Source organism: Octopus sinensis, linkage group LG1 (genome assembly GCF_006345805.1).
Source record: "Octopus sinensis linkage group LG1, ASM634580v1, whole genome shotgun sequence".
In the NCBI taxonomy this organism is placed as follows: Eukaryota; Metazoa; Mollusca; class Cephalopoda; order Octopoda; family Octopodidae; genus Octopus; species Octopus sinensis.
Window position 1 is genome coordinate 178200812 of NC_042997.1, and position 18308 is coordinate 178219119.

The window sequence follows — 18308 nt, forward strand, 5'->3', positions numbered from 1 at the left end:
TCGAATGGCTTCTTTGCCGGTGGCACATATAAAACACCATCCGAATGTGGCCGATGCCAGCACCGCCCCGACTGGCTTCTGTGCCGGTGGCACATAAAAAGCACCATCCGAACGTGGCCGATGCCAGCACCGCCTTGACTGGCTTCTGTGCCAGTGGTACATAAAAAGGCACCAACCGATCGTGGCTGATGCCAGACCCCTCTGGCACCTGTGCAGGTGGCACGTAAAAAGCACCCACTACACTCGCGGAGTGGTTGGCGTTAGGAAGGGCATCCAGCTGTAGAAACACTGCCAGATCAGACTGGAGCCTGGGGCAGCCCCTGGCTCCCCAGACCCCGGTCGAACCGTCCAACCTGTGCTAGCACGGAAAACGGACGTTAAACGATGATGATGATGATGATATATATATATATATATACATACATATACATGACGGGCTTCTTTCAGTTTCCGTCTACCAAATCCACTCACAAGGCTTTGGTTGGCCTGAGGCTATAATAGAAGACATTTGCCCAATGTGCTATGCAGTGGGACTGAACCCGGAACCATGTGGTTGGTAAGCAAGCTATTTACCACACAGCCACTCCTACGCCTATGAACTACTAATAACAATAATTATTTCTTAATGGTAATAATTTACGTTTTGTAAGATTCTTGATGTGAAATCCTGTGATGAAACAGATATTGTTATATTTGGGGATGGTCACATTTTTGTTTGCCAATTAATCACACACACATGCAATACATTTGTTATTCACTTTAGCTTTACTATTATTCTAATTTCAGTACCCTTTGCTTAGAAATCTTTTGTGTTCTGTTTAGTCCATTAGGATGGACCAAACAGAACAGGAGGAGGCATGTGAAATGGAGAGTCACTGAAGAGGCCTCATGATGAATGATGAAAGATTTCCAGGCAAAGGACACTAAAATAAGAATAGCAAAACTAAAGTAATGAAGAACAAGTATATAATTCACATGGTTCACTGGTTAAAAAAAACAACAACAAAAATGACCAGCCCCAAATATAACAACAGATAATAATTTGGTAGAACTACAATCTCTATTAACCATCTGCGACACCTGAGGTGGTAAATATATCTGTTAAAATGAGATGTCAGTGTTATTTTCATTTTTGCATAATTTAGATGACAGTTTATTCACTGCTTCCTATATATATATATATATATATGTATATACAGAACTCCAGTTAACTAAAGGAAAGGAAAGAGTAAAAGTTGAAGTGGTTAGTAAAGTTGGTAGTATAGTATTTAGTAGATGGAGAGGTTGAGGATATACAGGAAATTAAAAGCTTAATGGTTTATAGAAGATGAAGAGGTCAAGATATATAATTGAGAAAGTTGTTCGTATATAATAAATTAAATTGTTGCTGTATATAAATAGAAGACGAAGTTGATAGTCTGAAAAATACAGGGGCATATAACCATTCACTATCAGGTGACACATTTCTGGATGTAGACATAATACTGATAGAAGCACAGTAAATGTAAATACTGAAATATTTCATATTTAAAAATGAAGAGAAAAGTTTGAAAATTTACAGTCATAAATAATACCTGTGAGACATTTTAAACATTTCATATACTGTAAAAACCCATACACATGTGATTTTCAGGATAAAATTTGTTAAAAAAAAGCTTCCACTCATGTAAAATTTGAACCCAAAAAGTTTTCAGAATTGCTGATATGGCCAAGGGAAAAAGGTTTTCAATTTAGCTGTATTTAGCATAATTTCACCTACTTATGATTGGATTTTATTATATTTTCATCAAATAAAAATAATTTCTGTTCAACAGGTATCACATTAAAAACTATTAAATTACAAAGTATTTGCGTTGTTTATAATAAACTTTACTTTACATTTCTTGCTCACAAGAGATTATGTCCGATCTTTAGCCTACTGCTGTAGGTCTTCTCAAATTACAATCCCAGGAAAAGTTGTTGAAAAGAATTATCAACAAAAACAAAGCTGATAAATATGCACAGGTGTTGCAAATTAAGTTTAATCACCAATAAACATCAGTTTGGATGACACTGAGAAAATATGATCTGGACCTTGATTACCAGCATGAACATCAGACTTCAAAAAGTAGTTAACCATTTAATGGTTTTAGTAAATTTAAATAGAAAAAGTGAGCATTATACTGTCCAGCATAAATAAAAGTCAACTTCATTATATTTAAGCCCCTATTTTTTCTGACATTAAATGAGTCAACTTCTGGTATGAATGTTTACATTTTGTACGTTTTTTTTCAGCAAAAATGTTTCTAAAAAAATTCTGGAAACAATCTACTCATGTAATTTATACACCCCTAAAGTTCATTTTTATTTTTGTGGAAAAAAATGATTAAATTACATGGGTTTTTACAGTAACTTTAAACATTCTACATTGTTGATTATTATCATCATTTAATATTATTACTTCTAAATCTCTCAGACAAAGACATTCAGTAACAGTTCTTTTAAGTTAAGGCTATTTGTCAACATAATGTGGCTGTCCCAAAATGGATGATGTTACTGTTGTTTTAGCCCTGAGAAACATCATTTCTAGCTGGCTATATGACACAATATCTGTGTCCTAATTTTTTCAAACAGGAGTGCTGAGCTCCCTGTTTGAAAATATAAGGACACAAATACTGTGTCGTATAGCCAGCTAGAAACGATGTTTCTTAGGGCTAAAACTACAGTAACACCATCCCTTCCAGGACAGCCACATTATGTTGGTAAACAGCCATAACATCATCATTTAATGTCCCCTTTTCCATGTTGGCATGGGCTGGACAGTTCAACAAGAACTGAAGAGCCAGAGGGTGGTGCTGAACTCCAATGTCTACTTCAGCATGGTTTCCACAGATGGATGCCCTTCCTAATGCCTCTTTACAGTGTACTAGGAGGTTACCAAGTACTCACAAGACCAGACCCTCAACTTAGTGGGGTATAGTATTGAAGAATGTGAAAGTATGACAGAGGGACAGAAGTAGATGTCCTACTGAAGAGGGGGATATTCACCTAAAATATCACGAAGGTCATTATGATTTAAGGGAGAAGGACAACAGATCAGTAAGGTTTGTACAGGGGATACATTTGTAGTATATTGAAAAGGGGAATATGAATATGCTCGCCTTAAGTTCTCAACCATAGATGGATTGGAACTGTAGCGGTACTGTTGCGACATAGGGCATGTCTTGGGTATTTCAAACTTGGTACAGCCCATTCATTCCCAAATCTGACAACAGTCCATTTCTTCAAGAAAGAAGAGACGGACACAAAAAAGAGCTGACCCAAGTAAAGGAATGGTACTTTATTTATGACTCTTGTCCCAAACGGAAGAAAGATAAAGTTGAACTCAGAGTGCAGAGAGCCACAAGACAATTTGTTACCCATTGTCTGAACACAACCGTTTCATCATCTAAGATGTCATGGAATATCATGTAGAAGCTTCTGTATTGGCTTGATATGATGAGTAACTGTCAATATGTTATGTACAGGAGTGAGACTACAGCAACACCAATGCAGTATGAAGAAGGAGAGACCAGTGAGATATCAGTATGGTATATAAAGGATCCACACTCATAAGATGTCAATGTATTATACAGAGAATAATCTTTCAAACTTTGGGAAATGTCCAAGCTGAGAATATTTTGTTCCAGGCGTAGCTGTATAGTTAAGAAATCTGCTTCTCAACCATATGGTTTCTGGTTCAGTACCACTGCACGGCATCTGGGGCAAGTGCCTTTTACTATAGGTCTAGGCTGATGACAGCTTTGTGAATAGATTTGGTAGATGGAAACTGAAAGAAGCTCTTTGTGTATATGTGTGTGTTTCCTTGCCTGGACATTGCATTATAATTGGAAACAAATATCTCCATCATATAAGTTGCTTACTTCATTTCCAAGCTCCTACAGAAGCATGTATGGCCATGGGGAATATTGGCTTCAAATTTTGGCACAAGGCCAGCAGTTTTGGGGAAGGGGCTAAGTCAATCACATCAACCCCAATGCTCAACTGGTACTTGTTTTATTGACCCTGAAAGGATGAAAGGTAGAGTCGATCTCGGCAGAATTTGATGTCAGAACATAAAGAGACAAAATGCGGCTAAGCATTTTGCCTAGTATGCTAATAGTTCTGCCAGCTTGCCGCTATAGCTGTGGGAAATATTACCTTCTTTGGAAGAAGGTGAGTTTGGTGATGGGAAGGGTATCCAGTCATAGAAAACCTGTCGCAACAAATTTCATCAGACCCAAGTAAGCATGGAAAAGTGAATGCTAAAATGATGATGACTGATGAGATGAGTCTGTAAGTAGAAGGATGTCCTATTGCAGACACATTTAACAGATGCTATTAGGGAAGAAGGATAGATGTTAATAATGATGATATGCTAAGAATTTTGAATGAATTAAAATAACAATTTATCATTAGATAATTACCAACTGCAAAAGATGAAACAAATATTTTAAACACACAGACACACAGGTACATATATATATATATATATATATATAGTTAATCCAAACAAGAAAACAAAAACAAAAAAAGCAACAACACAAGGACGTGGAACAAATAAAGTATTATTGGACGCTCAGGAAAGAAGGGAAGAAGGAGGGTTTGACGTTTCGAGCGGAGCTCTTCGTCGGAAACATATGGAGAGAGAGAGATGCTAGATAATAAGCACAAGCTACACAAACATATACAGGGTGGACCAAAGTGATCCGACAGATTTGGAGGCTTAATAAAAGCACAAAAATAAGAAATAATGAAAAGAAAAATTTTATTTTCTGAATGTACATATAATGCCATTTTATTTCATTAAGTTTTAAAAATTATATGAAAATCCCTATTTTTTACGATTTTTTCACTGCTGTGTCGCCACTTTTCGGTGTATTTCGACCAGAAAAATGTTCACAAAATTTTTACTTTTCAAAATTACAATTCCAGCGGGTCGAAACAAACCCGAGCAACGCCGGGCGATACTGCTAGTATCAGCTAAATGCTTCCCATCATTGTCAACACACTGTTGGAGACGTTCATGAAAGTTATCGATAACTCAATGGGTTACCTCTTCTGGAATGGTTGCTATTTCTACACGAATTGCAGGTTTTATTTCATCAATAGATCGAGGGTGATGACTGAATACTTTTGATTTTAAATATCCACACAAGAAGAAATCACATTTCACCATTCCAGAAGAAATGATCCATAGAGTTATCGATAACTTTCATGAACGTCTCCAACAGTGTGTGACAATGCTGGGAAGCATTTAGCTGATTTAATTTTTAAAACTTAATGAAATAAAATGGCATTATATGTACATTCAGAAAATGAAGTTTTTCTTTTCATTATTTCTTATTTTGTGCTTTTATTAAGCCTCCAAATGTGTCAGATCCTTTTGGTCCACCCTGTACTACAATCTGCCAAGCTGGTAGGTGTGAATAAAAAATTTAAGTTTTAATTAGCATGCTGTATGAGAAGATACAAGTAGCTACAAAGAGTAAACAACATAAAATGAATATGTCAAAAAGATATTGATAATGATGATGGTGATGATAATATGGCAGCTAAATATTACACTGTATATATATATATATATATATATATATATACAATTGACAACCTTTTAAAATATGAAGCTTTTATTGACTCACCGGAAATCACTGTCCTCACTAGTTGGTGAACTTGGAGATGACAGAAAATTGTTTTGATGTCCATTGTGTGAAAGACAAAGAGAAACTAAATGGCAATGATCATCTGCCTCTCCTATTTCATTGCTGTCATGAGAACCACTTTCTTCTGAACCGACTGACACATCATCTTGGTCATCAAGATTTAGATTGGAGAAACATTTCTGTGTCATGTTGTGATGGTTTTGGAAATTAGAATGACTATGCGGCAGTGTTGGATCTTCAAGAGCAGACAGATTGGAGTTGCTGCTGGATGCACTCAAATCGTTTGTAGCACAATTTGTTAATTGTGTTTTGGAAGGAGCTGATCCATTAGAATTCATTTGGAGCAAATCTCCTGTTGGACTGGGGCAAGCAGAGTCAACATCATCGGCATAAGGAATTTCACTCAGTGAAAACTCAAAGCCCATTGCACCGGTTGAGCTACCAGCACTGTTCAAGTTTTGCTCTAAGTTTGGGGTGGTAGTGGAGGCCAAGTCAAAATCAAGAAACTCCATGTCCATTGCACTAGTAGAACTGCCAGCACTATTCAAATTTTGTTCCGAGTCTAAATTTGGGGTGGTTGTGGAGACAATGTCAAAATCAAGGAAATCGACTTCTGGAGACATCACAGTATCATCAGAAGTTTGGCAGCTGTTTGTTGCTCCACTTAATGGTAATTGCATTGCAGTGAAAGAGTTATGGCACTGGGGAATTTTGACACCACCATCAAGGATTGAGTGGCTGTCATGGCTGTTTTCAGAGCACCCAACTTCTTTTGCAGGTTTCTTTAGACAGTTGCTTTGCAGATGGTTATCACTGGTACATAATAACAATGTAGGAGGGGAGGTGGCAGAAGAGGGGGATGTCGATGGAGATGACTGAGTAGAAGGGGATGATGACAGTAACGAAGAAGAAACTTTCAGGACATCAGTACATTTTATCACAGAACTACCAGGTTCACGCTTTACACTATTACTATCACCAAATCCAGTGAAACCAACATAGCTATTTTCACTACACTTAGAGTTATTGCAAGCACTAATTGAGGGACTGGGAAAAGAGAGTTGGTTGTGCTTTTTATGATCACAATTTTTAAAATAATTACTATTAGGAAAATGGCTATAACTGGGTTCATGGCTTGATATTGCCATGTCATTTATACTAGCAACAATCTGTTGGTTATTGGTTTCATTGATGTCACTACTGGTCAGAGACGAAAATGAATCTGTGGAATCAGTAGAACTTGACATGAGACGGCTAGTCTGTACAGGGGGAAAATCTGCTTCAATAAAATCTCCAAAATCTTCTTCCCGATTGTCTATAGACCCTGTTCCTGAAGAACCTAAATTGTTTGAGCGAAAGTTATTTGAGTTTAAAGTGGCATTGCTACAACCAACAGAAGCAGAGCTCTCTTCTACACAAGTCCCAATCTGACTCTTATAATTATTATCTTTATTATAATGCACAACATTGTCTGGATCACAGTAAGAGTAGCTGGGGCAGAGAAGTTCAGTTTCCAACTCAAAAGACTCGCCTGATCCACAGCAACCTTCAAAGCTGTTGCAAGCCCGACAGCAGTCTTGCAATGAAGAAATGAACCGGTTTTTTTGAAACTTACATTGCAAGTTGTAAAGTGCTTTGCATTTCTTGCCCACTAACTTACTGCTAGTGGTGGTATTGGTGTTTGTGCAATTGTTGCAATTAATACAAGAAGATACAACTGTTCCTGCGGCACCGGAGGCAGAATTCATCATGTTGCTATTGTTTTCGTATTTTAAAGATTTACACGTGTGCTGTTGCTGCTTGGCGTTTTTCAACTTTGATTGAATCAACAAGTCCGATTTTGATGCAGAAGCCATATCAAGGCTACCTTCATAATTTACCAAGTCACTAACAGCCGAATGTTTCTTTTGGTTTTGATTCTCAACATGCTGCAGCTGGGACATCTTGGTGATGGTCTTGAAATCTGGAGTCATTATGAGACCATTAGTTTGTTGAAGAGTGTAACATTTGGAGGAACAAGGCATATTACCGTTAATAGGCCCATTTACTTGAACCAGAGGGCCTTGTTTGAAAAGGGTGCAATTACTATAAGGCATCATTGTTGTTGGTATTGTTGAAGTAGTAGTAATAGTGCTTGTAGTTATAGTGGCAGCAGAAGTGTCAGCCATCTGTGCGGAAGAAATCGTATCACTTTTACTCAGTAATGATTTCGATAGCTTTGGTTGGTGCAACTTCACTGAAGTGGAGCTATCTTTCTGGATCACCGAAGAGAAAGTGTTTCGCCTGTTACCAGAAGTACTGTAATTGTTATGGACAGGGATATTGATCTGCTGCTGGCTATGGTGATGATGGTGATGATGATGATGACTATAGTGGTTCTGGCTGTGATACCGGGGAAGATGGTAATGGTAAGAAGGGTTCAGATCGCTACTGGTTTCCTTTGGCCGTGCTGCCTGCAAATTGTTAACAACTGTCTCACAGTTTTCATTGTTTGAGGCACTGACAGATTGCAGAGGTGAGCAGCTTTGCCATTTCGGTGCAATTCCCGGGTTTGGATCTGTACTTGCCAGGGAAGGTAAGGAATCATGCAGAGAGATTTCACAGTTCCCACTAGCTCCATTACATGATGGTTCTGTAACAGGGTTTTTAGAGTGAAAATCACCTATGGCATGGAAGTTTTGGGGATCGCTTTTTCTTTCTCTACCAGCACTGCTACATTCATCATCGAAAGAGCTGTTGTTATTGTAATAACTAATGCGATTGTTGTTGTTGTTGTTTTGGGAGCGACTGTGGCTATCTAAAATGCTTGCTGGGGTGATGCCATCAGTTTGGCTCTGAGGCAAAGAATAAAAGTCAAAATTCGAATTATCCAAGCCATTCTCACTTGTAGCAATCACCTCCTCCTCTATGCTGTTATCATAATCACTATTCCCCACAGCTTCCTTTGTAGAGTTGCCCATCCTTTGGTATAAACTACATCTTTCAATGATACCAGGTGATGCTGTGGAGTCAGCAGTAATTAATGGTGGGATATGTGCACAGGGAAGAGTGTTCTCCATCGCTTTCTGACAAAAGTGGGCATTACACAGAACTTACGGACTTTCCAGTTAGTAACAGCATCCAAATCTGAAATTCAGAAAAAAAAAACACAAGTAAGCAGACTGAAATGACAAAAAAACAACAAACAAAAAAACAACAACAAAACAATTTAAATCACTATATAAATAACAATAAGAATTTAGAATGTGTTGTGTGTGTGTGTGCACGCATGCATCTGTTTCTGTATCTATTGGTATATCTATAAACATTTTCAGCATAATGAGTTCACATTATATAACATAATAAAGCAATTTTTTTAAAACTTTAAATAGTCTACCTTTATTCAACACTATCTTGAAAGTAATCAAAGAAAAAGATCCCGTAACATTTAAATGGTACCTGGACTAGAAACCTCAGAAAACCAACAACACTAAGATACAATTTTAGCCAACAACACTTCCCAGCAAGTGGACTAGGGCATACCAAGACCTAACTTAAGACTTCACAAGATAATGCTATTATGTCAGGCATGGTCCAGACTAATAATGGCTCCTGGAAAAGACACACAAATCTGTTTGCTCTAGTTTGTTTGATTGGCAATAATCTTCCATTCCTGCATAACAGTTGATTGGTTACTGGCAAGAAGAGCATAGCACAGCATGCAAAGTGGCTATACATACATACATACAAATACTCATGAATGTTCGGATGTGTGTGTGTGTGTGTGTTTATAGACACAAATTTCATCCATTCATTTTCACTGCTCACTATTCTTGGGAGGGTCATAGGAGTAGAGTCCTCAGGAACCATCTCCATAGGGTCCTATCAGAAGTAATCCTCATTATATTTTGCAGCTGGATTCCCAAGCATGGCCAACTGAAACAATGGATATTATCCAGTCATCTTGCTTTTGGTCTACTGCCATGTCTCCTGCCAGTTGAGCTGGCTTGAAGAATTTTTTCTGATTTTTTCCTGCAGCATTCTAACCACATGTCTGTAATACAGAAGCTGTGACTTAACAATGCAGAGAAATAGTGACTTGATTTGGAGAAGCTTCTTGATCTGTTAACTATGCATCCTGTAGAGTAACATTATTCCAAGCATTCTTCACAAGAACCCCATTTTCATATAAACAATAAAACATTTGTAAGCAACACAATCTGAGAACCGCCCCCCCCCCAAAAAAAAGAAATTATACTGATGGGAACAGTACAGCACATTTTGCATACTGGGTAAAACAAGCTACCCTTTACACCACAAATGACTTGCAATTTAGATACACATATCCTGAACACTAACTTCAACATGAGTTTCACAGGTCACACCTGGAATTTATAAGCAACTTAATTATACAGATTCAGATTTTGTGCCAATGAAATGTTCATATTCAAAATCTTAGTTGAAATCATACATTTCTTTTTGTTTTCTTCATAGTGTTAATTCGAGGCTAAACATAAATCAAGATAAAATAACTTGCTATCAGACATTAGTGGAGAAACAAAAGGTCCTCAGGCCAATCAATGTACAAATGTTCATTATTCAAAAGTACATTATTTTCATACATTTAATATGTAACAATTTGAGATATGAAAGCTGCAAGGTGGTGTAAATGGTAACATCTTTGTATGGTAAACAAAAGATGTATAATTAGGATTCTGTCAGTGGGTTTGTTATTTTTAGATTTTAGATCACATTTTTGCTTACACCCTATAAACATTTAATATTTAGTGTGCGCATATGTGCATGTTTGATCGCTTCAAGTCTCTTTTCCATGCCAGCATGGGCTAAATGGTTTGACAGGATCCAATGGGTTGGAGAGCCACTCTACATGTCGTGGTTTGTTGTCAATAAATAAATATTATGGGACTGAACCCAGAATCATGTCGTTGGGAAGCAAGCTTCTTACCACACAGCCACTCCTGCACATACTGTTTAACTTTTTTTAACCCCCCCCCCCAAAAAAAAAATCAAAAGGGAGCATCGAGCTACAAATGTTTGAAAATCACAGGTTTAAAAACTGAGGACCCCCACCCACAAAATCATTTTGTGATAAATCATAAAAAGTGGCAGAAGAGGTGGGGACAGGACTGACTTTTTGAAAAGTGGCTCTATTGTCAAAAGAGACGCCTATGCAAAAAGCATCAATATAAACTACTCTTTCAAAGAATTCTTTTACTAAAATAGATATCAATTTTTCAATGAAGTGGTGAAGCAAAAAATCATGTGAGAACTGATGAATAAATGTAAATTGATGGATGAAAAGTTACATTAATGACTAATGACTAATCACGATTGAGTAGTAAAAAAAAAAAAATCCAACAGCTTCTGGAAGATTCACATTCTAAGGCATTGACATTCAAGTTGATAATTTAATGACAAACAGGTGCTGATTCCAGGTTTATTCAATCTAGCAAGTTGGATAGAATGGTTATAAGCATTTCTTCAAACAATGTTCTGAGTTCAAACCCTCACTAGGATCAACTTTGTCTTTCATCCTTTTGTTTGTGTGTGTGTGGGGGGGGGGGCAGTAAAAGTACCATTCAAGAACTAGGGGTCAACTTGGTCTTCCCCTCAAAATTATTGATCTCGTGCCAAGATTAGAAAGTGTTATTCACAGTGTTTTCAACATCAGAAATAATTAAAATAGGATTAATATATGGTAATTAGGAAAGTATATTAGAGGCTATCTAACATCTGCTGGGGGAAACAACTTTGAGCACTCTGGAATACTTATCTGTTGTCAGAGGAGAGATAGTCATTGTTCTTACTTGTCAATCCCGTAGTAACTAGTTTATAGCAAAAAATGTTACAAAAAATCTTGTACTGCAGACTATACTTTCATTAAGGATAGCTAAGAAAGTTGTCTCCCTTGATTGTCTAACACGTGAGTAATATCAGCTAACGCCTAATATCCTCCCACCCCAAATCACTGCGATTTAACTAATAATTCTGATACTGAAAACGTTGAAAATAATTAAACCAACCCCTTTTATGAATATTCTAGGTTACACTTCCTCATGAATGTCTGGTTAAATTGATGACTCAACATGGTTGCTTGACCTGCTCTAAATAGCAGTCAAATCTCCATTAAATGATAACCTACCGTTTTAAAAAGAGCAGGAAGATCTTGATATTCTTGGACCTAGTGTAAAGGTTTGCATCAGTGCAAATGATACCCAAGGGAGATAGGGTAATATTAAACTGAAAAACAAATTCTGTTACATATCTTACAACATTGCTAACATTACCTAAGTTATTTCTCTGCTCAGGACCCACCTGCACCTCAGTTACAGAACTGTCACATTATAAAATAAATCAACGAGATTAATGAAGTCTTGGAGCCTGGTGCAGCCATCTGGTTCGCCAGTCCTCAGTCAAATCATCCAACCTAAGCTAGCATGGAAAGCAGATGATGATGATGATGATATATATATATACACACACACACACTATGCTTGAGGAGACCTATTGAATCAAGTACATTAACATCAAAAAATCAAATGGAAATTATAGTTGTGATACCTGTGCCAGTGGCATGTAAAAAGCACCATCCAAACGTGGCTGATGCCAGTGCCGCTTTGACTGGCTTCCATGCTGGTGGCACGTAAAAAGCACCAACCGATCGTGGCCATTGCCAGCCTCAACTGGCACATATGCCGGTGGCACGTTAAAAACCACCAACTACACTCATGGAGTGGTTGGCCTTAGGAAGGGCATCCAGCTGTAGAAACACTGCCAGATCAGACTGGAGCCTGGTGCAGCCTCTTGGCTTCCCAGATCCCGGTCAAACTGTTCAACCCATGCTAGCATGGAAAATGGAGGTTAAACGATGATCATGATGAAGTTAAGAGGAGGTCCAAAACAACAGAAATGCTTGTACGATGAAGATGACTGCACAAAGTCCAAATATATTTCAAATTAGATTTTTGATGCTCACTCACAACATTAAAATCATTAACATTTTCTAACAAAGTTATAAATAGTTCTTTGTCATAATTCTGTTTTTAGACAGATCTCCACCCTCCCACACACAAACACACATACATTCTAACATTTCTATCGCTTCTTGCATTGACACCTACATTTAAATGAACTATTCTGAAAAAGACAGATGAGATAGTAAAACAACAAAAAAAAGCTCGACAAGAATAAAGGAATAAAAGATCAGAAAGAGCTTATATCCTACACTACTTCTCCCCCACTCCACATACCAACTGTACAGCTAACAGGATAGGTGCTCACTGCTGTAATGCAATATTTGATGATGATGAGTGATATTTTTCCTTACTGCATATTCAAGAACTGCAATATACTTTTCCTTATTGCTAGTCATTTTGATTGAGAGGATCAATTATACTTATAATAACCAACACCAGACTGAAGCTATGTCTCTATATTGCTTTTATTTCAAACTGTCCAATTGCTACTGGATGTCATTTTCAGCCATTCTAAGTTTACAATTTTCTTAGGCACCCTTGTATCTGATTTCTAGTAGTCTTTGAAGGTGAAGGCACATGGCTCAGTGGTTAGTGTCAGGCTCACAAATCATGAGGTAGTGAGTTCGATTCCTTGTACCAGGCTGTGTTGTGTTTTTGAGCAAGACACTTTATTTCATGTTGCTCCAGTTCACTCATCAGTAGAAATGAGTTGTGATGTCACTGGTGCCAAGCTGTATCAGCCTTTGCTTTTCCTTTGGATAACATCAGTGGCATGGAGAGGGGAGGCTGGTATGTTGGTCTTCCACAAACAACTTTGTCCAGACTTGTGCTTTGGAAGGGAACTTTCTAGCTGCAATCCCATGGTCATTCATGATCAAAGGGGGTCTTTACCCCATCCTTGAAGAATAAACTCTTTCTACCTTCCCTTTCCAAATCCTGGCATCTTTTGTTTCCTCACTGCCCAATATTCTTACCCTCTATAAATCATGAATTCTATGTGTCTTTTACTAAAATATTTTAAAATAGATTTCTGGGTGAAGTTGGTTTGTCCCCTTGCCCACCATTTCCATCATATATAGTCCTTTCTTCCCCACCAACTGAACATCATCTGTTTGGCTCCAGACATTGATTCTTTCTACTTTTACTTTCCAATTGTAGCTTCTCTCCATGTTTGCCTGGCTAACCTCACACACCCTCTCATTCAGCCTTTCCCACCTCACAGCACATCATTTCATTTCCCTATTTACAACCAAAGCAACACCACTATTTCTTTCTCTCTTCGTCATACACAGTTTAAGGACAAGCTCTGTCCTACATAAACTTCAACCCTCTTTATAGTAAACTCAGCAAACCAGTTGTCACTGATGCAGACCATCTTAATTGGATTTGGGATTTTACAATGTTAACTAAACTGGATGACTTAGTGTTAGCATATTTAATGCATTGAGTATCCAAACACTAACTGAAAAAGTATGTTGAAGAAAAATCTTGTCAAGTTCTGTTGAGCTCAATATAAATAAATTTGATATAAATGCTGATTAATATACAAATAATGTGAAAAATTACAGTTATTTTAGGAAATCAATCCAGACTTTCAAAATTTAAAGATAGGTACAAGCATGGGTGTGTGATTAAGGACTAAATTTTAGTATGTGTTCAGTCCCACTACATAGCTCCTTGGCCAAGTGTCTGCTACTAAAGCCATGGGCTAACTAGGCAATGCCTTGTGAGTAAATTTTGTAGATAGAAACTGTGTGGTGAGCTGGCAGAAACGTTAGCATGCCAGGTGAAATGCTTAGTGGTATTTCGTCTGTGTTTATGTTCTGAGTTCAAATTCTGCTGAGATTGACTTTGCCTTTCATCCTTTTGGGGTTGATAAATTAAGTACCAGTTATGCACTGGAGTCAATGTAATTGACTTAATCCCTTGTTTGTCCCCTCTATGTTTAGCCTCTTGTGGGCAATAAAGAAATAAGAAACTGTGTGGAAGCCCATGATATATATATATAATGTGTGTATTTCTGTGTTTGTCCTACCACTGCTTGACACCTGATATTGGTTTGTTTACATCCTCGTAACCTAGTGGTTTGGCAAAAGGCACCAATAGGATAAGTGTCAGATTCGACTTAAAATTTAAGCACTGTGTTGAATTTGTTTGACTAAACTCTTAAAAGGTGCAATTCTACCATTGCAAAAAAAAAAAAAAAAAAAAAAAAAGACAGAACATATCTTTAAATACAGAGCATTAAAGGTTGAAATGGAAATATTAAATTTAGTTATGAAAGCAATGCACCACAACAGAAGATGGAATCAGGAATGCTGGCAAAATGATGATAAAATTGATACAGAACATTTGACACGCATACATTTGTGAGCATAGTAGGACTGTCTGTCTCCATACTGAACCTACCCAACATTCCTCATAGTAGCATTCTAAACTTAAATCTTAATGCGCCTTTCTCCTCACTCCCGCAAATCCTCAATTAAAAAAAGAGAAAACAAAAGAATTGCATCAAACATCAATTTTCCCTTAACAGCCATATATCTTTTGTAGAAAGATTTCCACAGGTAAATCCCCCCATAAATCTGATTGCATATAACAGCCTAAATTAGTCATCAAAATAATTGATTTTTTTTTTTTTTTTGTTTTAATTAGCAGAATTGCTTAATAGTGAAACTATATTTTGATTTGCAGAATATTTGAATAAATTCCTTGGATTCCATTCCAACCACACTAGAGAGAGGAAGAGAGAGAATTAAGTTGCAAATTAAAAGAAAGGATGGAATGTTGAAAAATTTTAGAAATTTAAAATAAAAAAAAATTGCACTTAGATATTTGAAGTTAAATCAAATTTCTTTTAATCAAAATAATTTTAATTTTCAACAATTACTAGAGTCAGTGTTAATTCAAATAAACTATGATAGTCCAACCCATGTCAGCATGACAAATGGACATTAAATGATGATGATACATAGTTTTTACAAGATTTTATCAGAATCACGTAAGATCCAATATGTAAATATCAGCTGTTGGGTTCCTTTAACCCATTTCCCATTTATATCCACATGGTTTGACCAATGCCTTGTGACAGGAATTTGAGACGGAAACGGTAACTTATTGTGTATGTATGTGTGTACTGGTATAAATCAGTAAGTCAAGCAGGGGTACCTTGTGGTAAATTCATCCCTAAATAGACAAAATACACAAGAAAGCTTAAATATTCAATTAAAAATAGATCCAATAAAATGAGTACCAGACTAAGTACTGTGATCAACATAATTTCCTAAAATCCTTGAAAACTGTGCCCTAGTAAAGACTCAACTTGTCTTGTAATGGTATTCACCCAGGTAGGGTTAAGTTGGCTCCCATTGAGTTCACCACATCATGGGTCAAGGTGATCCATGCATGTCTGTTGGTGGCCAAGTCTGCAATGTGTTGAGGCCATTCCCAGTTCCAGTGATGAACGCCAAAGACTCGAGGGCCAGAAATGAGCTCCATATCTGCTTTGACTGTTGCATGTCATGTCTTCAGCTGACCACTTCTCCACTTATGCTAACCCAGGGAAGGAGATGGTAGTATTGTCTTCTGGATGAGCTGGCAGAAACGTTAGCACACCGGGCGAAATGCTTTGTGGTATTTCGTCCACCACTGCGTTCTGAGTTCAATTTCCACTGAGGTTGACTTTGCCTTTCATCCTATCAGGGCTGATAAATTAAGTACCAGTTACGCACTGGAGTCGATATAATCAACTTAATCCATTTGTCTGTCCTTGTTTGTCCCCTCTATGTTTAGCCCCTTGTGGGTAGTAAAGAAATAAGTATTGTCTTCTGGATGAGTTCATCATGGGAGCACTACAATATGTAACCAAACCACTGTGGTCTCCTTGTCAGAAAAGTACTCTCAAGAGGTGAGAAACTGTAATGAGCATAAAGTTGTCAGTTCGAAACGCAGTCTGAGATGCAACCTACTGATTAAAAACAGTCCACGAATAACTGTAGTTAATTAGAGAACCTACACGTTAATAAAGTTATGCAACAAAAACAGGATACATAACTCCATTTGGGCACGTTTGCATATATATATGTGCCAAATGTTTTAAGCAGTCTTTCAATAATTTTCTTCCTAATCCAAAACAATGGTAACTAAAATAGTCTGGTAGACTACAAGAAAGTTATTTATATGCTTGTATGCAATTATCATTATTCTCATTATTATTATTATCATAATATTTTTTCTTTTGCTTTATTTTCAATTAAAGTGGAACACTCACATTAATAGTTTTGACAAGTAGCTGAAAGATTTCAATGTATTTCAAAAGTGCTTTAGTTTTTTTAGGAAAATTTTTGCTTTGCAAGGAGAGCAGTGCTTTTTCTGAATGTAATAATAGATTAGGTCTTGAAAGGAGAAAGAAAGAAATGAAAAAACAAAACAAAACAAAGAACAAAACAGTTTCTATTGATTGGTAGATGAAAACATAATTGAATAGCCAGCGGAAAAGGTCAGGATGAATCCCACCAGTTTTATTTTACTTGTTGTTGGCTGTGCAATTAGAAGTTTTGATAAGAACAATAAGTTTCCAGACGTATATTGTTATAGAGGTTATTAGATCTCACTTGAATATCTTCAGGCAGAAACTACGAAAAATAATAACAATAAAAAAAAAAATTTAAGTGGAAAAATTACATAGAATTTTTCTATACTAGCTTCAATTGTTCAATTGATTTTTTTCCCTTTCAGTATTTTTTACATGTATTTTCTCCTAGGTAAGCATGAATAGTTGTTTTAAGGAAAAAGCTAAAAAAAATTATGCTTGCAATATAAATTGCTGGAGCATCTATTTTTTTTACAGCTGGAAGTTGAAAAGTATTCTACACAAGTGGGTATGTTATCTGCTGTTAGCTTGGTAGAATGATATAAAAACTGTGAAGCACCCTGATGTGGGCTGTAACACAATTGTTGTGATGAGATTTAAAATTATGATCCTGCAGCAAGTAACCTCTAAAGGTTTTATGATCAACTAAGACAACGATTCAGCATGGAATTCTCAACTCTGTATTTTGTGGTCAGATACTCTTCTCAATGCCAATTACTCAACTGTATAGAAAGGATTCTCATCCATTTTACTGATATTATCATCATTATTTAACATCCAATTTTCTATACTTGGATAGGTCAGAAAGAATTCAATGAGACAGCTGGCTGGATGCCCTTCCTGTTGCTAACCCTCACCTGTTTCTAATCAAGGTAATCTTTACCAATGGTCAGATACATTTTTCATGAAAGGCTGAAAGCAAACAGCATCATTTGCAGGACGGTGATGTCTGTTTACAACCATCACATGATGTCAAAGATACAATGACACACACACACACCACATGATGGGTTTCTTTCAGTTGCCATCTACCAAATCCAGTTACAAGCTCACAAGGCTCTGGTTGACAAGGGTCAATAGCAGAGGACACTAGCCCAAGGTGGGGCATAATGGGCCTGAACCCAAACTACATGGTTGGGAAGCACACCTCTTAACCACATAGACACACCTACACTTATATATATGTAAGGGCACACGTCTCAGTGGTTAGGGTGTTGCAGTCACAATCACTAGATCATGATTTTAATTCCTAGACTGAGTGGTGCATTGTGTTCTTAA

At 37.0% G+C, this 18308-nt stretch overlaps 1 protein-coding gene across 2 annotated transcripts in view; it reads right to left on the reverse strand.

The window, feature by feature from the left end:
- LOC115209365 (serine-rich adhesin for platelets) overlaps nt 1-18308 on the reverse strand; it is an 82178-nt gene that overhangs the window by 21015 nt on the left and 42855 nt on the right. For both annotated transcript variants that reach the window (XM_029777751.2, XM_029777743.2), the window contains exon 2: nt 5661-8807. In XM_029777751.2, the coding sequence (XP_029633611.1) occupies nt 5661-8740 (3080 nt within the window). In that variant the 5' untranslated portion in view covers nt 8741-8807. The remainder of the gene's footprint in view (nt 1-5660; nt 8808-18308) is intronic.